The 22,822-nt window shown below is 49.9% G+C and overlaps 2 protein-coding genes and 2 long non-coding RNA genes across 4 annotated transcripts; 3 read left to right on the forward strand and 1 right to left on the reverse strand.

Moving 5' to 3' along the window:
• The first annotated feature begins 2,050 nt into the window (after positions 1-2,050).
• LOC123449121 (beta-galactosidase 6) lies at positions 2,051-8,043 on the forward strand. Its single transcript, XM_045126213.1, has 17 exons — positions 2,051-2,997; positions 3,101-3,196; positions 3,575-3,687; positions 3,808-3,874; positions 3,987-4,223; positions 4,348-4,542; positions 4,645-4,732; positions 4,836-4,954; positions 5,169-5,330; positions 5,433-5,650; positions 5,743-5,849; positions 5,943-6,052; positions 6,190-6,297; positions 6,430-6,537; positions 6,720-6,931; positions 7,255-7,591; positions 7,683-8,043. The coding sequence occupies exons 1-17, from the start codon at positions 2,821-2,823 to the stop codon at positions 7,788-7,790; spliced, it is 2,562 nt and encodes an 853-aa protein (XP_044982148.1). The 5' UTR covers positions 2,051-2,820; the 3' UTR covers positions 7,791-8,043.
• Positions 8,044-9,413: 1,370 nt separating this feature from the next.
• Positions 9,414-13,041, reverse strand: LOC123449119 (protein FAR1-RELATED SEQUENCE 6-like). The gene has a single exon (XM_045126212.1). It carries the CDS (start codon positions 12,685-12,687, stop codon positions 9,661-9,663), a length of 3,027 nt encoding a protein of 1,008 aa, XP_044982147.1. The 5' UTR covers positions 12,688-13,041; the 3' UTR covers positions 9,414-9,660.
• A 1,451-nt stretch (positions 13,042-14,492) lies between these two features.
• LOC123449122 lies at positions 14,493-14,978 on the forward strand. The gene is made up of 2 exons (XR_006631959.1): positions 14,493-14,575; positions 14,699-14,978. It is a non-coding gene; the product is annotated as an uncharacterized LOC123449122 (long non-coding RNA).
• Positions 14,979-20,574: 5,596 nt separating this feature from the next.
• Positions 20,575-21,059, forward strand: LOC123449123. The gene is made up of 2 exons (XR_006631960.1): positions 20,575-20,656; positions 20,780-21,059. It is a non-coding gene; the product is annotated as an uncharacterized LOC123449123 (long non-coding RNA).
• The last annotated feature ends 1,763 nt before the right edge of the window (positions 21,060-22,822 follow it).

Here is a 22,822-nt window from a genome sequence, read left to right on the forward strand (position 1 = left end):
CTTTCCACAACTTCACCCACTGTTGCAAGAAAAATCATCTCTCTATGACCTCACGAAGCCGCACGAGTAGGGATGTAGGCGGACATCCCACATAAATCCGCATAACATAATATTTGCCCAAATTAAAGTAATTCGACAAAAAAATTACAACTGATCTGAGATATTTTAACTTGGAAACGGAACGGATCGGATGTTGCTCTACATCCCTACACACGACATCATAGCTGATTTCCTGGTTGATCACCCCATCTCCCAACGGCTTGAGAGAAAGGTGCAGCGCTAGCCTTCTCCGCTCGCGATCCTGATCCGAAGCAACAAGATCACAGAAACGCTCGTGTCGCCTCCAGGGAGGCGACTCGGGCGCCCTAGCCGCCGCCGCCCTCGACCTCCCTCCTCCCCTGCTTCCCGCCGCCGCCGGAGGAGGCCGGCGAGCGAAGCTCGCCCGACGGACGGCGGACGGCGGGCCTTCCTCCCTTCTTCACGAGGGGATCCTCTGGCTGAGATGCGACGGCGTTCCTGGGCGTACGGCATGGACGCGGAGTTGGCACGCTCGGGCAGCGGCCCGACGGGATCCTGACGGCGCTGCGGGGGCTGCCGGCGGATCTGGGGTTCACAACTCCAGATCGGTTCTCCTTCTCGGATGATGCTGGATCTGAACATGGTGGTGGCGTCATCCCCTTCGTCAGGGATGACGATCAGGTGGTGGGTCCTTGTGACGTTGCCGGTGGCGGCGGATCTTGGGATCCCGCTTTCTGGGGACGTCGCAGGATGTGGTGGCCCGTGCAGGAGAGATGGGTTCTTCGAACAGATCTGGGTAAAAGCTTGCTTTCGGCTACTGCCAAAGCCGGCGATGGCGGCGTTGTCTACGTCATTTCCTTCCTGAAGGCATCGCTGAGGAGAAGTTCAAGGCCACTCTTTGCTACCTTCGGGGGAAACCCTAGATCAGTAGATTGGATGGCGGCGATGCTCTGGTGTTGTTTCCCTCTTGGGGGCGTCATTCATGGAGGTACACACGGGCTCGAGGGATCATTGGGCGGCATCAACGATGGAGCGGCGTTCCTTGTGACACATTGATGTCGTGGAGTCTCGGCGGCGAGGCGCAGCAAAGTCTCGACGACGGATGCGTGATGATGAGCGCGCGTTGGGAGGAGGCGTTGTCTGGCACCGTGGGGGCATCGACGGCAGGCCCTGCAAGGTCGATGCGTCAGTAACTCTTCTGAAGATGGATTGATGGAAAGCGGCGGCGACAACCTATGAGGGTGCGTTGGACCGGTTTGTGCCCCTGACCCGGTATGTGGCTCGGTCGGGGCCTTCGGCTTTAGATGTTAGGCTAGGTGAGAGGTCTGGGTATGTGGCTTACACTTTCTGCACCCCTTCATCATTGGATAGGAGTAGCGACAGATATTGCCAAGAGAACGGCTTCAGATATATTGATGTATTGCTTTATAAGATATTTGTGAATAATTAATAAAATGGCTGCATGCATCTTCCAGATGCACATGCCTGGGGTCATCCTCCTTTAAAAAAAATCCCTACGCACGGCAGCGACAACTGGCTCCTGTCTACAGCTCGCCGCGTCATCATCTTCCACTTCCACTGCTCCAAAATTAAGCCACCACTTTCCACCCTCGCCATTTCCATTTTTCTAGCACAAGATAAGAAACGAAAAGGAGATGGATCCTTCGCCGCGGGACAGTCCAGGACGCCGGCAGTGCAGCATATGATACGCGCGCGGGGACGGGGAAGCGACAAGGCCGTTCTAGACCTGAGCGGCAGACGTGGTACAACTAGCGCTACGTGCTGGTAACGGGGCTGGGGATCGACAAGCGACAACGCCGGCCGGTCACCGCACACGACCCCTGTCGGTGTAGCTAGCCGGCCCCATTTTCTATCTTTCTTTGCGAGGCCAATGCCAAGAGCACATGCCCGGAGGCGTACGGCGAGGGGGAATACTAAACGCTCTCTGCAGCAAGTAAAAAAAAGAAGAGGGGGGTGTAATTTTCAGCGAGGGAGAAAAGAGGGTGAGAGGCAGCAAGGAAGGAAGATGCTTGCATTACTCCCGCGGCCCACCCATCAATCATCCACGCCGTGTGTACCACCGAACCATCACGCCGCCGCCATTAACTACTGCTGCTAGCAACTCGCAGCAGGAGTAAATTCTTTCTCCCTCCCGTCTATCCGATCCGATCCAGTTCAATCTCGTTTTCTCATCGCGATCGCGCACCCCAGGTGTCCGCCATTGTTGCCGTTGCTTGCAAGCAGCAGCAAAACCGGACGCCCGGGGCAGGTCAAGAGCAGGGAAGATCCACGAGAGAGAACACGGCCACACTCCACACCCACCCCATTGCCTGCCGCGAGCGCGCAAAAAAGCCTTTTTAATCGCGGTGGGAGAAGGAGGAGGGGCACGGCACCACCACCACCACCGCATCCACAAACCACAAGACCACAAGGAACAAACAAAGCGAGAAAGCGAGGTGCATTTCGTTTGTGCCCTGCCCATGGGGTGTATATTAAACCACCAGTAGTGTCTCTGGTGTGTGTGCGCTCTGCTGCTCCGTTAAAATCCCATTTCGCCTGGGAAGCCAAGCCACACACCGAGGCACCGAGCTAGCAGCAGCAGCAGCAGCCTCCGGCTTCTCTCCTCTCTTTCTTTTTCTTTTCTCTCACCGCCCCCCACCGAGCAACTCCAGCTGCTGCTCGTCGCCCTCACTCCACTCCACGTCCACCGCGCTACTAGCTCGGCTAGTACACCGAACGCCATCATCCCACGAACAAGGTGCAGTCCTTGTCGCTGTTTCTTCTCAGGAGAGCGACAAAGCAATGGCGGCCGTCGGCAGGCTGCCGAGCGCGGCGGCGGCCCTGCTGCTCGCGCTGCTCTGCCTGGCGGGGACGTCGGCGGCGACCAACGTGACGTACGACCACCGCGCGCTGGTCATCGACGGCGTGCGCCGCGTGCTCGTCTCCGGCTCCATCCACTACCCGCGGAGCACCCCCGACGTACGTCCGGCTCTCTTTTGCTTTCTTTCTTTCTCGTCTGTGCGTGGCCTCTCCCTACTCTCTTCTCCGAGGATAGCTCAACACTGGCTGGCGTTGATTGCAGATGTGGCCGGGGCTGATGCAGAAGGCCAAGGACGGCGGCCTGGACGTGGTCGAGACGTACGTCTTCTGGGACGTCCACGAGCCCGTCCGGGGACAGGCACGTTCTCCACTCCATACCGGCCATCAACCTCTCTCTCTCTCTCTCTCTTGCTGCTGTGCTATTTTCTCTAGTGTCATACTACTTTCGTTTCTCCTTTTCTCAAATCATCTCCTCCAGCTGGTCGTCATGTCATGTGTGAAAGGGCAGTGCTTGCTTCCCCTGCACCCTATGCTTTATTCTTCCCACTCGCTCCCAAGCTCTCTTTAATTACTTACCGATCGTACACTGTCGTCTATCATGAGCTCCCTTCGAACTAGTGACATTTTGCATAGTAAATAATATATTGTGTATTGCATTGTATCGGTATGTGCTACTACTTGCTGTTGCAAAATCAAGCCACGAAAACTCTGACGGTTACGAGCCGCAACGTGACAGTACGACTTCGAGGGCAGGAATGACCTGGTGAGGTTCGTCAAGGCCGCCGCCGACGCCGGGCTCTACGTGCACCTCAGGATCGGCCCCTACGTCTGCGCCGAGTGGAACTACGGGTCTGGATTCCGACTCTACACAATTTCCCCCTGTCCGATCTCGGTTTCAGTAGGAGGAGCGGAGCGGAGCGATGGAGCCTAACCGTGTGCCGTTTGTTGATCGTGTGACCCCGACCGCAGAGGCTTCCCGCTATGGCTGCACTTCATCCCGGGGATCAAGCTCCGCACCGACAACGAGCCTTTCAAGGTACGCGGCGGCATAATTGTGCGAGCAATGCAGCTTGATCGATCGATCCATCATGAGTGAAATGATTCGGTGGATGATTCGGGTTGGGTGGTGTGGTGTGGTGTGGGTGCAGACGGAGATGCAGCGGTTCACGGAGAAGGTGGTGGCGACGATGAAGGGCGCGGGGCTGTACGCGTCGCAGGGCGGGCCCATCATCCTGTCGCAGATCGAGAACGAGTACGGCAACATCGCCGCCTCCTACGGCGCGGCGGGGAAGTCGTACATCCGGTGGGCCGCCGGGATGGCCGTGGCGCTCGACACCGGCGTGCCCTGGGTCATGTGCCAGCAGACCGACGCGCCAGAACCCCTCGTAAGTTCATTTTTTTTTTCATCCATTGTCGGCTCGCCGCGCCCCTGGGTCATCGTTGTTATTACCGGACGGCAGCGAGACTGAATCTGAATGAACTGGGAAAAAAAAACATGGATGGGTGCAGATCAACACGTGCAACGGGTTCTACTGCGACCAGTTCACGCCCAGCTTGCCCAGCAGGCCCAAGCTGTGGACAGAGAACTGGAGCGGCTGGTTCCTCTCCTTCGGCGGCGCCGTGCCCTACCGCCCCACCGAGGACCTCGCCTTCGCCGTCGCGCGCTTCTACCAGCGTGGCGGCACCCTGCAGAACTACTACATGGTACGTGCGCCCACAGCTGATGGATGGTCCTCTGCTCTGCGCTGCTCCTGTGACTAACTCCGGCCGGGTCTTTCTTAACTCTTAACTCTACTCTGTCGGTAGTACCACGGAGGGACCAACTTCGGCCGCAGCTCCGGAGGTCCGTTCATATCCACGAGCTACGACTACGACGCCCCCATCGACGAGTACGGTGAGCACCCGTCTTCTTCCTTTGAGCTGCCCGTGTCTCGATTTTCTCCTTCGGTTCCTGAACAATGCGTTTGATTTTGCCCTTCTCGCAATGCGTGATTCAGGGCTGGTGAGGCAGCCAAAGTGGGGCCACTTGAGGGATGTCCATAAGGCGATAAAGATGTGCGAGCCTGCGCTCATAGCAACCGATCCATCATACATGTCCCTCGGTCAAAATGCAGAGGTACGCGATCCGCTTTTCACAAAAGCAACTTTTATTTAGCCAAAAAAAGAGGGCAAAGCAACTTTCGTTTTAACGAGAAAAGAAAGACAAATCAATCAGCGTCGCGGAGCAAATCTTGTTCAGGAATGATAGTGTATATACCTTTATGGTATGTTCTGTTGTGCTTAATGATGATGATGATGATGATGGTATCTGCATTTTCTTCTGGCTTCAGGCACACGTATACAAGTCCGGTTCACTGTGTGCAGCATTCCTTGCGAATATAGACGATCAGTCTGATAAGACTGTCACTTTCAACGGCAAGGCATATAAACTCCCCGCGTGGTCTGTCAGCATCCTTCCTGACTGCAAGAATGTGGTGCTCAACACTGCCCAGGTATGTGCACTTGCCTTGTTTTAAGACAAAGAAGCCGTGTTTCTGGAACAAATGCTGACCTTGGATCTGATTACGGTACACAAACGATACTACTCTTCGCAGATCAACTCTCAGGTAGCATCTACACAGATGAGAAACCTGGGGTTCAGCACTCAGGCGTCTGACGGTTCATCCGTCGAAGCAGAACTCGCTGCATCTAGCTGGAGCTACGCCGTAGAGCCTGTCGGTATCACAAAGGAGAACGCCTTGACAAAGCCTGGGCTGATGGAGCAGATAAACACCACCGCGGACGCCAGCGATTTCCTGTGGTACTCAACAAGGTACAGGATTGCACTCTTAGCTGTACTTGTGCAGATGGTGATCCCTAAGCTGGCGGTGACAGGTTTTACTGACTGGTTTCTACTTTGTGCAGCATCGTCGTGGCGGGTGGTGAACCGTATCTGAATGGTAGTCAGTCCAATCTGCTTGTCAACTCACTTGGGCATGTTCTTCAGGTCTTCATCAATGGCAAGTTGGCAGGTAATGTGTGAGAAGAAAATGCAAACTCATTCAGATGACATTTGTAAGGTGCATTTTGTGTACTGAAATGTATAAGTATTGAAATCTTACCAGGTAGCAGTAAGGGCAGTGCTAGTAGCTCCCTGATCTCATTGACAACACCAGTTACACTTGTAACTGGGAAGAATAAAATAGATCTTCTGAGTGCAACAGTTGGCCTGACGGTGAGTCAATATCCACTCTACTCCATTTTGCTGTCCATCTGTACTTTGACATTTTAAAATGTGTATTCAAAATTGAAAAATCACATCTAATACCAAGTTACTAACATTGTACCTCCTTAACTCTACTGTGGCTTCAGAACTATGGTGCATTCTTTGACCTAGTTGGTGCTGGAATTACCGGTCCAGTAAAGCTGACTGGACCGAAGGGTACGCTCGATCTATCTTCTGCGGAATGGACATACCAGGTGCGTAAACTCAGTAATCTGGGTTAAGCAATTATTGGCAAATGTTGTCTTCGAATCCATTAACTAGTATGGATAAACCATAGTGTATAGAATTGTTGCCTTTTTCCTTATCAAAATATTTGATCACTCCAGATTGGACTCAGAGGAGAAGACCTGCACCTGTATAATCCTTCAGAGGCCTCTCCGGAATGGGTATCAGATAACTCTTACCCAACCAATAACCCTTTGACCTGGTACAAGGTCAGTATGATCCTCCGACCATGAAACTATGGTAGCTTGGTAGCATTTGAATATGTGTAGTACTGTAGAGCCATTACAAGCTCAGTTGTCTGCAGATGAACATTCTAATGTGATTGGCCGATTTTACTTAAGAGTTTTTTACCTTGGGAATCAATGCTCTAACTGCAATGCTCAAAATGCAGAGCAAATTTACAGCTCCTGCAGGCGATGATCCTGTTGCCATAGACTTCACAGGAATGGGGAAAGGTGAGGCATGGGTGAACGGGCAGAGCATTGGTCGCTACTGGCCAACAAATATTGCTCCACAAAGCGGCTGTGTTAATTCATGCAACTACAGAGGATCTTACAGCGCAACCAAATGCCTGAAGAAATGTGGACAGCCATCGCAGATTTTGTAAGGATCCTCTCCATGAATATTTATACCATCTCTCTCTACCTACAGGCAGAGCTCATTCTAATGTTTTATATGTTGTGATTGGCTAATACTAGAATGGTTTAAGCATCCTGTCAATTAAATGTATTATTTGGGTGTTCCATTTAGCTTTTACTCTGAGACCTGGCAGTAATACTATATTGGTAACTCATTGGTACTTACAAATGAAGGCCAGATGGTTTCAGCATTAAATTTATGACCGCCACAACACTTCCTCTTCGCACAGCAAACATATGAACTGCTACAATGGAATGACGAATTCAATTTCTTACCTTGTTAAACAGGTACCATGTGCCCCGTTCGTTTCTCCAACCTGGCAGCAATGATATAGTCCTTTTTGAGCAGTTCGGCGGTAACCCAAGCAAGATATCCTTCACGACGAAACAGACAGAAAGTGTGTGCGCACACGTGTCTGAGGATCATCCCGACCAAATCGATAGCTGGGTCTCTTCCCAGCAGAAATTACAGAGGTCCGGGCCAGCACTTCGTCTGGAATGCCCCAAAGAAGGTCAGGTCATCAGCAGTATCAAGTTTGCAAGCTTCGGGACACCGAGTGGCACCTGTGGGAGCTACAGCCATGGCGAATGCAGCAGCTCTCAGGCTCTGGCAGTCGCTCAGGAGGTAACTCTAATCTGTTCCACTTCCACACTTGCTATGTCTTTCTGTAGTGTTTATCTTCATGATACTGACAATGCTGCGGGGAACTCTGCAGGCATGCGTCGGGGTGAGCAGTTGCAGTGTGCCGGTGTCAGCAAAGAACTTCGGAGATCCATGCAGAGGAGTCACAAAAAGTCTTGTGGTCGAAGCTGCATGCTCATGACATGTTTCATAAATGTTGTTAGTAGGAAGGAGGGGGCGAAACCAGATTCCTCCTCTTTGTAGACAAACAGGCAAGAAACAATAATTGTTCCAGCAATGCTAGTCCGATGGAATAAAATATTCCAAAATCTATTAGAGCAATGCAAACTAGTAAATTGTCTACTTAGAATGAGTTGTACTACTTGTTAGTATGGCAACTCTATACATTCCTACAATGTATTCTTTCGCAGTTTAGAGATAAGTCAAACGAAAAATCACGTATTGTCTGTTGAACGTAAAATCTCTAAAGATGAGAGGTTACCATCTACACCTGAAACACTGGATACTACCCTTCTTTAAAGAAAGTGATCTAAACACTCATATTTCTTTACGGAGGGATTACTAGCTAATCTGTGTCGAAGAACTCGGGATACTCTGATTCTGTTCAGTTGTTGTGCAAACATTTTAGGTTGAAAGAGCTGAAGAGTGCACCTTGCTGAAGTTCTGAAAATCCGAAAAAGACTACTAATGTTGATATGTATCAGGATGATGTAATAAAGTTGTGGCATATGTTTTTTTTTTCTTGCAGCACTTTGCTTCATCAACCCTTGAAAATGACTCTGTAAGTCCGATGGCTCCAATCTTCATGATGGAGAACAGGACGAATGGCAATGATATTCTTGTTCAGGTTCAGGTCTGGATGCTTTGATGTCGGCCTTGTTTAGCTTTTGGCCAATCTTGACGATTTCAGACGTGGAGATTTCTCTCCCTTCTGTGATTCAATAACTAGGACTCTTCCTGTTTTTCCTTGCTTAAATCAATGAAAGGCAAAGCTTTTGCATTTCTTCTTAAATAAAAGAAGGAACAGGGAAGGGATGAAGTTTGAACATACCTGCATGCCCAAGGTGCTGAGATTCGCCTCAAAACATCCATCAATTTGGAGGCGATTTCTGAGAAACCCCTCAATCAATTAGGAGAATCACCTCAGAATCTCTACCAATTTGAGGCTTTTCTGAAAAAATGTCTCAAAAAGCTGCATCCAGGCTAGAGATGATTTTTAGATGAAACTCTCAAAACGCCTCCTTAAACACGATTTTGAGACATTTCCAAGCAATTATAGGCAGTTTGAATCAAACAAAGCGAATACCACAGGCTTGGCTCATATAGTTTTCCAATGAAATGTGAAGATCAAAGTTAGCATGCCAATACGCATCAGGTCCTGCATCACAGCAGAAGGCAAATATTAACCAAGTGCTCGTGTAGAACAGGGGGCCAGGTTGAAGCAATGCTGTGCACTGGACGTGAGGACGTGAAGCTTCTACCTTAACCCTGAAATATAACAAGCTGCCACCTTCTCAAACAACACAGCTACAAGAAATATTTCCATAATACCTAACCAATTTTGTTCCAGAAGATGCACGACAGCCAAAAAAGAGCCAGGGCGGTTAAACTGCAAGATAGCTTGTGACGAAGTTGTAACCATAATAACCAGACTTTAAATTTAAATTGCATGTCTGGGTAAGCTGCCAGCACAAAAAATGGCATGCACATCAAACATGTGAGAAAGCACAAAGCAATACAGTGCTACCAACAGCTCAAACCAGAACAAACATCATCTAAGCTGTGAAACTTATCCCGCTTGCAATTACCAGATGGCAACGTATTACTATCTATATCAACAATATGCAGAGAACAATGTCATTCAAGTAGCTAGCTACAGCTGCCAAACAGGGGGAAAATTGGTACAGGAGAGCTACCAACAATCAATGATTAATCTGCAATTAGTACAAACTAGTTGATTAATGGTACTGCCTGAACTAAGAACATACATATCAACATACAAGAAGGTCGTATCCCTTTCTAAACAAATGTTACAGTAGTAGACAGTTAAACTACCCCACATGCATTCCACCTCCGATGAAATACGTATTGGTTTCCACATTGGATCTCTTGTTTGAGTCCATCACCTGATCTCTCATATTGAGGAGTTGTTTGGGATGGTAAACTGGTGGGTGTGTATGCATTTGCATGAAATCTGTTGCAGCCATTGGCAAAGAACTCTCCAGGTTGACGTTCACCAAATCAAAAGTGTGCATACCATCATCCTGAGAAGTGGATACCATGTTCATATCCACTCTTGTGTCACCGTGTATCAGGTGAGGGGATGTCATGTTCATATCAACTCTTCTGTCTCCGTGTATCAGGTGTGGTGATGCCATGTTCATATCGACTCTCCTGTCCCCATGTATCAGATGAGGGGATGCCATGTTCATATCAACTCTTCTGTCGCTGTGTATGAAGTGTGGCGACCCCAGGTTCATATCAACTCTTCTGTCCCCATGGATCAGGTGAGGAGACGCCATATTCACGTCTACTCTTCTCTCCCTCTGCATCAAGTGAGGGGCTGCCATGTTCATGTCAACTCTTCCCTCTCTGTGGATAAGGTGGGGCGTTTGCATTTCCATATCAGCTCTTCTGTCCCCGTGGATCAGGGATGTGGTATTGGACGCCATGTTATCCTCATGAACCAGGGCTCTTGTGTTTAATGGCAGGTTTGCCTCAACCCTTCTGTCCCTGTGAATGATGGATGTGGTGTTTGATGCCATGTTCACATCAACTCTTCTATCAGCGGATACCTGACCAGTTACTGCCATATTTACATCAACCCGCTGATCACCTTGCTGGGTCTGGCCAGGCCTTACTAGCTTGTCCTTCGCCTCTTTCATAGCAGACAACACAAACTCCTTCAGCTCAGGTTCTCTAGCCCCAATATCGATAACATCTTCAAAATATTCATGGCCACACACGTACAGATAATCAAAAATGCTCAAATCTCTCTGCAATGCCACCGAGTTCGAGCTTGCAGACGCGTGAATAATTCTGAAGTCCTTCCTCCAGCGGCTGAGGATGTACTTTGATGGCAGCATCAACACATTCTCTTGCTTCAGAACAGACAGAGCATGGCTGCAAAGAATGCCCCGTGATGGAAAAGAGCGACAAATGCACCAAACATCCTTGTCAGAATTATTGTAGACAACCGTATAGTCAACCTTCTTGCCCTGTATTAACTCGCTGGCCATATAGGTAATTGAATTCCCGCTCCTGTCTACCTCTTTACAAATAACATGCATTAATTGCTTGATCTCGTCTTGGAATGCCTGAAACATGGGTACTGTATAGAGCTTCACAAGTTGCTCCTCAAATGGTAATCCTGACAGCAAAGTGAGCCTAGAATAATAGGAGCGCAAATCATCGTATGCTTCCCTTTCCAGCTTCCCTCTGAGGGTAGTCTCATATTGCTCAAGGAAAACTGGTAATGTGGTTTTACTTGTCACAACACCATCAAAGTATGGATCTGGTTTTTCAACCTTCCTGATAGCAGACGTGCCAGCCCAAAACGAATGATTGACATAACCTGGAGCCCACTGCTTCCGGCAGCTGTACAGTGCAGAGAACCATTCATTATCTTTGAGCTTATAATGCTCAACCATGGCCTCCCACTCCTTTTCAAAGTCAGTAAGAGTGACTGTGTCATAAACAACCTCCTTGAATCTCAAAGAAATTGCCTCTTTCTCATGTGTACGTCCCACGTTTTCTTGGAGCTTCTTCAATATATGCCAAAAGCAGAAGCGGTGCCTTGAATCTGGCAAGACCTCAGCCACAGCCTCTGCCACAACATCTGAGTAACTGGTTGTAATCGCCTCTGGTGGTTTGCCATTCATACAGCTCAGCCATCTCTTCAACAACCACACATAGTTCTCTTTACTGTCTTTGGAGAGCAGACCACAACCAAGTAGCACAAGGTGGCCATGGTTATTCACCCCAAGGAGCGTGGCCAAAGGGAGGCTAGCACGAGAGTGCTGCAGGTACATTACATCAAGTGAAATGACATCACCAAAGTAGCAGTACTGGGCCTGAGACCTCAAATCTGTCCAGAAAAAATTCTTCAAGCGACTTTCCTGATCAAGATCCCAGCTATGAATGAAGTTTGGTTTCTTTTCCTGCATCATTTCGATGAACTTCTTGACTGCAATGAGGTCTTCGTCCCCAAAGCGCTGCACAAAACTGTCGGTTCTGTTAAACCTCAACCCACCAACAGCAGCTCCACCACTGACACTCCGCTTGGGGCGACTCGGAAACTTCCTGGTCTCAGCAATCTCACTCAATGACTTCTCCACCATCTCATCCATCTCCCTGGTAATCTTGGCCTTCTTCTTGGCTGAGTCGGGCATCTCCCTGTAGGCTTTCAAAAACCTCACCATATCAGGCGTGCAAGGATGGTTATGGTCCAAGTCAACAAACTCCACCTTCCACCTATCGTTCACCCGCTTGTCACGGATGACCAGCATCGCCTTGCATCCAGTCTTCTCGGCGGTGGTACGCCGAGCCCGCTTCTCCCGGGTGGCTGCCCCGCGCTTGTTGCGGAGCGGGTAGCGGGCGCCTGGAACTTCCGACGGGGCGGCCCCTTCCCGGGACTTGCCAGCCTGAGTGCAGCTGAAGGTGGAGCGGTAGCGAATCCCCTCGTAGTTGTGGCAGGTGCGGCGCACGGCGTGGAATCCCATGCGGAAGGCGTATGCCTTGTAGAGCGAGAACGCCTCGTCGACGGAGTCGAACACCGTGCCCACCCGCGGCACGAGAGCTTCCTCCAGGGTGCGCGGCACGAAGTCCTCGTCCCCTCCGGCGCCGTCCGCCGCCCCGTCGTCGTCGTCGGAGGCGACGAGCACCTCGTCCTCGCCCTCCTCCACCACCACCTCTTCATCCTCGTCCTCCGCGGGGTCGGCGTTGAGATCGTCAGCAATCTCGTCTTTGACCCGGCTGGTGGCCGCGGCATCCTCCTCCTCCTCCTCCTCCTCCTCACAGCTAGGGTTTTGCGCCCGGGTGGGGCGCGAGTGAGGAGGCCGCTCAGAACCCTCCCCCATGGTGGGTGGCCCGAGTATTTACCCACCCCACAGCCAGTGGCGACGCCTCCCCAAAACCAAAAGTATTAACACTAGAGGTACAGGGGGGCGGATACCTCGGGGCGCGAAATGGCTAGGGTTCGGGGCGGGCAACTGTACGGGGGCACCGAGAGGGGAAGCGGGGAGCCGTGGGGTGGTGTGGAGCTCGAGGGGGGCGTCGATCTGGCCGGAGTTGGTGGGCTTGGGGACGTCGCCGGGGAAGAGAAGGGAAATTGGGGGGAGGGGTCGGCTCTGAGTTGCTTCTGGGGGCGGAGAAAGTAGAGAGAGATGAGTACGGATGAGGAGGAGGAGGATAGTTTTCTGGGTGTGCTTACGGATTTGCATCTGAACTCCGGGGAGAAGGCTGGGGACGTGGCGGATCCGAGATATCGCTGGACGCTGGTCGACGGGCGGAGGAGACTGACACATGACCCCACCTTGCCTCTCGTTGGGTAGGGAGAATATCTGGTGCTACGGTGCAACCCTGGCCGTTGGATCATGATCCAACACGCAGCATCGTAAGAATGTTGATTCAATCGTCATTTTGGGAATGTTCGAGGGGTTTCTGCAAAACTCGCGTTACACCAGAGCACTTGTTAGGTGCTACCTTAGCACCATAGATTCTTCCTAGTTGTGTAGAGCATCTCGCTCTCGTATCGTGTTAGGGCATACTAGTACAAATGCCCGTGCGTTGCACTGGGCTAGAAAAAAATGCAAAACCTACTTGTTTTATCATTATGCGGCATTAATTTTAATAAATGACAATTATAATGTTAAATGTAAGACATCTATTTTTGGACGGAAGGAGTTTCTTTTAAAGTTTTAAAATATAATGTAATGCTTACATAAAAATTGGATTACTTTTTTAATAATAATTATCAATTTTATTGAGTGGTAATAATGTTTTGTTTTTTGAAAAAAGACCATCACCGATCTTTTCCTTTCTAGAGTACACAGTACCGCAATCTAATCCTACTTTCCCTCTCAACCTACTCACGGCCCGGTGGGGCGGCCTAGCAGGCCGGGGCTGCGAGCTGGGCTGGCGAAGGGAGGAGCTCCACTGGGCTGGCCCACCTTGCGGTCAACGCGGTAGGATCCCGATCTGAAGCGGTCGCGCTCGGGACGACGGGAGCCAGGGCGATGCGCGGCGAGCGGGGAAGCATCGGCGCTCGGCGCGGCTCCGGTGGCCGACAACGAGGCGGGCAGGACCGGCTGGGGAGGCGCGGATGGGGTCCTCCGACCCGTACCCGGCGAGATTCAGCTCACGATGGGGCCGACGGGGCTTCACGGGAGGCGAGCTCGGGGCAGCCTATTTAACTTATCCCTTTCTGTTTTACCACATTAATTTGCCCGGCCTATTTAACTTATCCACTTGACTTCGAACAGCTGTTATTTGATATGATTATGAGTTCACAGATGAGCATTCCATTCCGTTTTCTTCTTTTGACATATCACTTTGTACAGTGTTATGTTGAAGCGTCATTTGGCTCAACCGTACCTTTTGTATCATTGTCCAGTTTAGTTTATTTTTCTACTCATGTGGACTAACTAAATCAATATGTGTCCACATCTTCATTCATAGGAAAATCCAGCTATCATTCAATCATACTTCGACAAAAGGATTGTTGGTTGCCCAGGTGATGAAGGAGGTATGTTACCTTGCATGCAGAATTCCATCTCCACCAGCAGAGGCTGTCAAAATTCAGTTTTCTCCTGCATCTTACGGAGAAATAATCATCAACCCAGCATGAATCTGATTAGCTCAAGTTTCAACATTTTTCCTTTTTCAGAGGATCAGCATGATGTTGTGTGGTTTTGGTTGGAGAAAGGCAAGCCACACGAATGCCCAGTCTGCACTCAGTATTTCAAGGTGTGTTGGTATCTCTATTGACATAAGTTGCTTGTCCTTGTGAGAACTATTTCTGAACGAGATGCTAAATCATGCATTGCCTCCATGCTTCTGAGCTTTGAAATTGTCACTTTGTTTCGGCAGCTTGAGGTTATTGGGAACGGAGGAAACCCTGATGGACATGATGATGAGGACGACCACCACCACCATTAAGGGCATGTCTACTGATGAAACAGTGGACCTGTGCCAACTTTTTTTTCTTGCTGAGATGCTTTGAAGCTGTGAAAACATCAGCTTTTTTGCGTGCCCGTAGAGTTTAATACCCATGCCAATCAGTTTGCTGTTCTCAGTTGTCATGACTGGGAAATAGTAACAGCAAAGGGCCCTGGAAAACATAGTTTTTCTGTCTGGAAAATTACGCACACACGAATAATCTGATTCATTAAACAAATAGTGATGTCCCTTTCATTTTCGGCTCGCTTTTCCTCTAGTCAATAAGGCTTAATTGCCTCTTTGCTTGGACAGTTCCGTGTTCCGTGGCCACATCAACTATTTTGTTGGTGGATGATTTGTTATCCGGCATCGTTTTCGCTTTGACGATATTGATCCGTTGTTTGTCATCGGGTTTTGAGGATGATAAGCAGAGCTTGAGGAAACTGTCAATCAGGCTGTAATTTCTCTGCAACATTCAGTTGTTGGCTGAAGCATTCAAACCTTGGATTTGGCCAAGGTGGAGGCTTTACCAACCACGCCGGAGGACAACGCAACGCCACGCCTGATCCCAGCCTGATCCGTGTCGCACGAACCCACTCGAGCGGTGCTGGCGCGGGCGCCTCATCGTTCCTCCCGTCGTCTCCCTCCTGGAGCATGGGCAGGACGGCTCCGAGCGGCGCGTGGCACGGCGGCTGGCCGGAACGGGCGAGGGGCCACGGATCCGGCGAGATCCGGGCTGCCGAAGGAGCGGATCTGGCGTCGAGAGTCCGTTGCCGGAGACTGGCGCGGGCGCCTCGTCGTTCCTCCCGTCGTCTCCCTCCTGGAGCACGGGCAGGACGGCTCCGAGCGGCGCGGGCCGGCGATGGCCAGCGGGGAGGCGCTGCGGGATCCTCGGGGTCCCGGCTGAGGAGGGGCTCGACAGGGCTCGAGCAGGGCTGGCTCAGGGGCTCCTCCCCTCGATCTGCAGCCACAAAAATATCTCGACTGAGATCCCGTGCCCCGCTCAAGGCAGGGCACGCTGTGCCCTGAGACCCACCATCCACCATCCACTCCCCATCCGACGGACTACAGCGAGTCAACGAAAAAATATGACCAGCCTGCTCACGAAGCGACAACGATCCGGGGGAGGAAAGGGATCGGTCGATCTGTAGTCGCCGCCGTGGAGCTGTGCCGTCGTCGCCGCCGTGGGGAAGGGCGCCATGGGATCTCCGGCGGCGGCCACTGGATAAACGGCGCCGGCAATCCCCTCCGCCCCACGTCGTCTTCTCATCCCCGCCCCGCTCCGACGAGCTCCGACGACCGCGTCCGCCCTCCCGCCCCGCTCCGACGAGCTCCGACGACTGCGTCCGTCCTCCCGCCCCGCTCTGACGACCGCGTCCGCCCTCCCGCTCCGCTCCGACGACGGCGTCCGCCCTCCCGCCCCGCTCCGACGACCGCGTCCGCCCTCCCGCTCCGCTCCGCTCTGCTCCGCTCCGACGACCGCGTCCGCCCTCCCGCCCCGCTCCGACGACCGCGTCCGCCCTTCCGCTCCGCCCCGCTCCGACGAGCTCCCGCCCCTGCGACCACTCCAGTACAGAGCAGGTTATCACTGTCTGTTCTCTGTATATGTATATTTCAAAACTGAAAATTGTGCTTACTTGCTAGTTTAGTACTGAAAATTAGCCATGTCATTGGATTGTTACTTCAATACTGAAAATAGTGTTGGAAAAATTTCTTATTGTGTGTTTCTTTACCCTATATTGTCTCCATTGTCATGCATTAATCTGAGGTGTGATTGATGTGTTTATTGTCTTATTTTACAGAATTCCTGCTGATTAGTGTGCTATGCAATTGTGAGTGTTGTGCATTTGCAAGTGTTCTGCAATGGGGGAAATTGACAAGGGGATGCCTCAAATTGGCATGAGGTTTAGAAAACCGGATGAAGCTTGGCTATGTTGGGTTGCATATGGAGGCCTTGTTGGGTTTGATGTGAGGAAGAGAAACAAACATGTAAGCAAGATGGATGGTCAAGTGACTTCATGCAAATTTGTTTGTTCCAATGAGGGTATAAGAAAGAAAGGGATAACAATCGATCATGAGCCAAAGCGTGTTAGAGCTGAAACAAGAACAAATTGCAAAACTCACATGATTATATCACTCGATCGAGTAGCAATGAATTACGAAGTCACAGATCTTATGTTGGAACACAATCGTTACCTTCAATTGCCACAAACATGTCACTTGATGGCATCACAAAGGAAGATTTCGGAACTACAAGCTTTTGAAATAGAAGCTGCCGAGGATTCTGGAATCATGCCCAAAGCTGCACATGAGCTTGCTTGTCGTCGAGTTGGTGGACCATTTAATCTCGGCTACACTTGTCATGATCAAAAGAATTATTTGCGAAGCAAGCGGCAAAGAGAGTTGGCTTTCGGTCAAGCCGGTAGTATGTTGAAGTATTTTCATGACAAAATGATTGAGAACCCATCTTTCCAATATTCTTTGCAGTTGGATTGTGAGGAAGATATAACCAACATATTCTGGGCTGATGCTAAAATGGTTCTTGATTATGCACAGTTTGGTGGTGTTGTCACATTTGATACAACATTTGGCACAAATAAAGAATATAGGCCATTTGGTGTTTTTCTTGGACTCAATCAGTTTAGAGAAACCACCATTTTTGGTGCAGCCTTGCTATTTGATGAAACATGTGACTCATTTACATGGCTTTTTGAGACTTTTCTAGCTACACATAATGGGAGGCAACCTAGAACTATTTATACGGATCAAGATGCGGCAATGGGGAAAGCTATAGAGAAAGTCTTCACGGAATCATATCATGGATTGTGCACCTTTCATATAATGCAAAATGCTGTTAAGCATTTATGTCCACTGAAGGGTGAAGAAAAAGATGAAGAGGAGGGTGAAGGCAGCGTGAAGATGAAGAGGAAGAGTCTCATATTCTCACAGATTTTGGTGAATGCATGTATGGCTATGAGGACAAAGTAGAGTTTGAAGAGGCATTTAACAATATGAGAAGTAAAGTGCACAAGCAAACTTGGTTAGATAGTATCTACAAGTTGAAAGAAAAATGGGCTGAATGTTATATGAGAGATGTGTTCAGTTTGGGCGTGAGAAGTACACAACTTAGTGAGAGCGTCAACAATTCATTGAAAAACCATTTGAAATCAGATTTTCATATTGTTCGGTTCTTGATGCATTTTGAGAGGACAGTGGAGGTAAAAAGAACAACGGAATTGCAATCTGAATTTGATCAAAGGAAGAAGTTGCCAAGAATCCTGATGCACACACCTATGTTGGTGCTAGCAAGCAAAGAATACACTCCAATTATCTTTGAATCTTTTCAAAGTGAATATGAGAGATCCATGGCTGCATGTGCTAGAGTGTTGGATGAAAATAACAAATTTGGGGTTGCTATTGGGAGTTTGCATGGTGATTTAGAATTTGAGGAGGAGCGCATAGTGATTGGTGATCCTTTGACCAAAACAGCTTCATGTAGTTGTGGAATGTTCAATAGGACAGGAATATTGTGTGGACATGGTCTCAAAGTTCTTGACTTGATGAATATAAAGACATTACCAACACATTATGTCTTAAAGAGATGGACTAGAGAAGCACGCAATGGAAGCATACAAGATAGACAATGAAGGAATGTGGTAGAGAATCCAAAGTTTGAAGCTCAACTTTGGTACAGGGGTGTGTCTCACAAGTTTCACACTATGGCAGCTAAAATAGCCAACTATCTTGAGTGTCGTTTGATATTAGAAGATGCACTTGATTGCGTTGGTCCACAACTAGAGGAGAAACTCAATGCAACTATGGATGCTACGAACAAGCCATGTGATGACCAAGAAAATCTTGACCCAAATGTGCAACTAACTAGTGAGTTTCTTAGTGCCGCAAAGCTCAAGAAAAAAGAGGTTCAATCAAAAAACTTGAGGAGAAAGAAAGGTTGGCTTGATAAGTTACTCAAGGGGAAGCGCAAACTAACTAAAGGTGCCTCATCCAAAAAAAAGCAGGAAAGGTATGTTCCCATCTATACATGATATATTGTTACCACTCATTCCTAGACTAAATACTGGAATTTTCATGGTAGCAACAAAAGAAAAATGATGTGCACAGCCTCAAGTAAGAGTGGAGAAGAATGATGGTGTACAGCCTCAAGCAAATATCAGTTACACACAACTGTTGATGGCTCCCCCCGGTGGTGTTTATGATGAAGATCTGTTCTAACATGTACAAGCTTGTTAGATAGTATTTTGGACATTTTGACTAGTATTTTGGACAAAGATGACTATAGTATTTTGGATTTTGGGGGCTGACTATAGTCTTTCGTGGCCTAAGTGTGCAAGTAGATTGGCCTAATTTATGTACTTCAAGGATTATGTAAGAACAGATTGTTGTTGCCAAATTTGAGTTACTAATGCTCAAAGTTTGTACATTGTTCAATTCATTTTGATTTTATTTTCTAATTCATTGTATAATGAATGCCCCAGTTCAACTCTTCTTCAGTTCATTTTCGGTACTAAATTCTGCAGATTAAACACTTTATTGATGCTGTCTCTATTTTCATTTTACTGACTTTTGTATCCTGTAGTTGTCCAGTGCTAACTGCTAACTGAATTTGCTGTTAGTGTGTAGTACAGACATGTCCTGGAGGAGCAGCCAGAGCAGGCTGGTCCTATTTTTCGTTGACTCGCTGTAGTCCGTCGGATGGAGAGCGGATGGTGGATCGTGGGCCTCAGGGCACGCTGTGCCCTGCCTTGAGCGGGGCACCGGATCTCAGTCCGTTGCTTCTGGGGGCGGAGAAAGTAGAGAGAGATGAGTACGGATGAGGAGGAGGAGGATAGTTTTCTGGGTTTGCTTACGGATTTGCATCTGGACTCCGGGGAGAAGGCTGGGGACGTGGCGGATCCGAGATATCGTTGGACGCTGGTCGACGGGCGGAGGAGACTGACACATGACCCCACCTTGCCTCTCGTTGGGTAGGGAGAATATCTGGTGCTACGGTGCAACCCTGGCCGTTGGATCATGATCCAACACGCAGCATCGTAAGAATGTTGATTCAATCGTCATTTTGGGAATGTTCGAGGGGTTTCTGCAAAACTCGCGTTACACCAGAGCACTTGTTAGGTGCTACGGGCGGAGGAGCCAGGGCGATGCGCGGCGAGCGGGGAAGCATCGGCGCTCGGCGCGGCTCCGGTGGCCGACAACGAGGCGGGCAGGACCGGCTGGGGAGGCGCGGATGGGGTCCTCCGACCCGGACCCGGCGAGATCCAGCTCACGATGGGGCCGACGGGGCTCCACGGGAGGCGAGCTCAGGGCAGCCTATTTAACTTATCCCTTTCTGTTTTACCACATTAATTTGCCCGGCCTATTTAACTTATCCACTTGACTTCGAACAGCTGTTATTTGATATGATTATGAGTTCACAGATGAGCATTCCATTCCGTTTTCTTCTTTTGACGTATCACTTTGTACAGTGTTATGTTGAAGCGTCATTTGTCTCAACCGTACCTTTTGTATCATTGTCCAGTTTAGTTTATTTTTCTACTCATGTGGACTAACTAAATCAATATGTGTCCACATCTTCATTCATAGGAAAATCCAGCTATCATTCAATCATACTTCGACAAAAGGATTGTTGGTTGCCCAGGTGATGAAGGAGGTATGTTACCTTGCATGCAGAATTCCATCTCCACCAGCAGAGGCTGTCAAAATTCAGTTTTCTCCTGCATCTTACGGAGAAATAATCATCAACCCAGCATGGATCTGATTAGCTCAAGTTTCAACATTTTTCCTTTTTCAGAGGATCAACATGATGTTGTGTGGTTTTGGTTGGAGAAAGGCAAGCCACACGAATGCCCAGTCTGCACTCAGTATTTCAAGGTGTGTTGGTATCTCTATTGACATAAGTTGCTTGTCCTTGTGAGAACTATTTCTGAACGAGATGCTAAATCATGCATTGCCTCCATGCTTCTGAGCTTTGAAATTGTCACTTTGTTTCGGCAGCTTGAGGTTATTGGGAACGGAGGAAACCCTGATGGACATGATGATGAGGACGACCACCACCACCATTAAGGGCATGTCTACTGATGAAACAGTGGACCTGTGCCAACTTTTTTTTCTTGCTGAGATGCTTTGAAGCTGTGAAAACATCAGCTTTTTTGCGTGCCCGTAGAGTTTAATACCCATGCCAATCAGTTTGCTGTTCTCAGTTGTCATGACTGGGAAATAGTAACAGCAAAGGGCCCTGGAAAACATAGTTTTTCTGTCTGGAAAATTACGCACACACGAATAATCTGACTCATTAAACAAATAGTGATGTCCCTTTCATTTTCGGCTCGCTTTTCCTCTAGTCAATAAGGCTTAATTGCCTCTTTGCTTGGACAGTTCCGTGTTCCGTGGCCACATCAACTATTTTGTTGGTGGATGATTTGTTATCCGTCATCGTTTTCGCTTTGACGATATTGATCCGTTGTTTGTCATCGGGTTTTGAGGATGATAAGCAGAGCTTGAGGAAACTGTCAATCAGGCTGTAATTTCTGTGCAACATTCAGTTGTTGGCTGAAGCATTCAAACCTTGGATTTGGCCAAGGTGGAGGCTTCACAAACCACGCAGGAGGACAACGCAATGCCACGCCTGATCCCAGCCTGATCCGTGTCGCACGAACCCACTCGAGCGGTGCTGGCGCGGGCGCCTCATCGTTCCTCCCGTCGTCTCCCTCCTGGAGCATGGGCAGGACGGCTCCGAGCGGCGCGTGGCACGGCGGCTGGCCGGAACGGGCGAGGGGCCATGGATCTGGCGAGATCCGGGCTGCCGAAGGAGCGGATCTGGCGTCGAGAGTCCGTTGCCGGAGACTGGCGCGGGCGCCTCGTCGTTCCTCCCGTCGTCTCCCTCCTAGAGCATGGGCAGGACGGCTCCGAGCGGCGCGGGCCGGCGATGGCCAGCGGGGAGGCGCTGCGGGATCCTCGGGGTCCCGGCTGAGGAGGGGCTCGACAGGGCTCGAGCAGGGGCTGGCTGAGGGGCTCCTCCCCTCGATCTGCAGCCACAAAAACATCTCGCTTCGTTTTCTTTCTCCCGCAGTGAGGAGTGCGGGTTGAATACCCAAGACCGTAAGGGCGTTTTTGCAAAATCGCCTCGACGTACGGCAGAAGCCGTCGGTGCTTTATTAGTAGGGATAGATACAATCTTTGGTTAGACAGTATTATCTTAAGCCTTTCATGTAATTTAAAAATCATATAAAAATATGATTAAAATGGGTTATCTTTTGGAGGGTGATTCCTCTCTGTTTCCAAGCGGAAGTTGGGCGGTAGTGGGGCGGTTGTTCCAGTCATCTAAGGGTGCATTTGGTTGCAGGGACATGCTAGGGTGGTTGAGGGCATCCCCAACCACCTGGTTAGGGATAGCCAATTTTTTGTTTGGTTGAAAGGGTGGCGTTATCCCATGTGTTTGTTTGGTTTGAGGGATATAAATAAAGGATAAGGGTGCAACCTCGGTAGTGCGAAGGAAGGAGACGACCGGCTGGTGACAGAGGAAGAGGAGGGGTCGCGGCATGGAGGAAGGATAGGAGCGACCGACGACGCGGAGGTAGGAGATGAGCGGCCGGCGGCGCGTCCGACGACGTGGAGCAAGGAGAGAAGCGGCCGACGGCGCGGAGGAAGAAGAGGTGCGGCTGGCGGCACGGAGGAAGGAGAGGAGCGGCCGGCGGCGCGGAGGAAGGAGAGGAGCGGCCGGTGACGCGGAGGAAGGAGAGGAGTGGCCGGCGGCGCGGAAGAGGGAGAGGAGCGTCGGCTAGTGAACACAGCGCGCGGGGTGGATGCCGCGACCTCCCCGTTTTGGGCGGTTGACCCCATCCCTGTTTTGAGGGAATATTCTTGACATCTGGTTGCCCTTGTCCTCCCTCGCCTCGAATCCAAACAGGTGGCATCCCTCGCATAGAAGGGATATCCCTGTCCCTCGAAGGATATCCGTGCAACCAAACGCACCCTAAGGGGACTGGTACTACTGTGCCGGTGGTTAGGGTTGGTATGAAATATCGGTGTGCACCGGTT

The sequence above is a fragment of the Hordeum vulgare genome, chromosome 4H (assembly GCF_904849725.1).
Source record: "Hordeum vulgare subsp. vulgare chromosome 4H, MorexV3_pseudomolecules_assembly, whole genome shotgun sequence".
Taxonomy (NCBI): domain Eukaryota; kingdom Viridiplantae; phylum Streptophyta; class Magnoliopsida; order Poales; family Poaceae; genus Hordeum; species Hordeum vulgare.

Excerpts from the sequence above, each read along its gene's own strand:
- LOC123449121 (XM_045126213.1), top strand. The coding sequence starts at position 2,821 with ATGGCGGCCGTCGGCAGGCTGCCGAGCGCGGCGGCGGCCCTGCTGCTC. Across the intron at positions 4,733-4,835 it reads CGCCCCCATCGACGAGTACG|GGCTGGTGAGGCAGCCAAAG; the intron begins GTGAGCACCCGT and ends TGCGTGATTCAG. Across the intron at positions 7,592-7,682 it reads CTCTGGCAGTCGCTCAGGAG|GCATGCGTCGGGGTGAGCAG; the intron begins GTAACTCTAATC and ends GGAACTCTGCAG.
- LOC123449119 (XM_045126212.1), bottom strand. The coding sequence starts at position 12,687 with ATGGGGGAGGGTTCTGAGCGGCCTCCTCACTCGCGCCCCACCCGGGCG.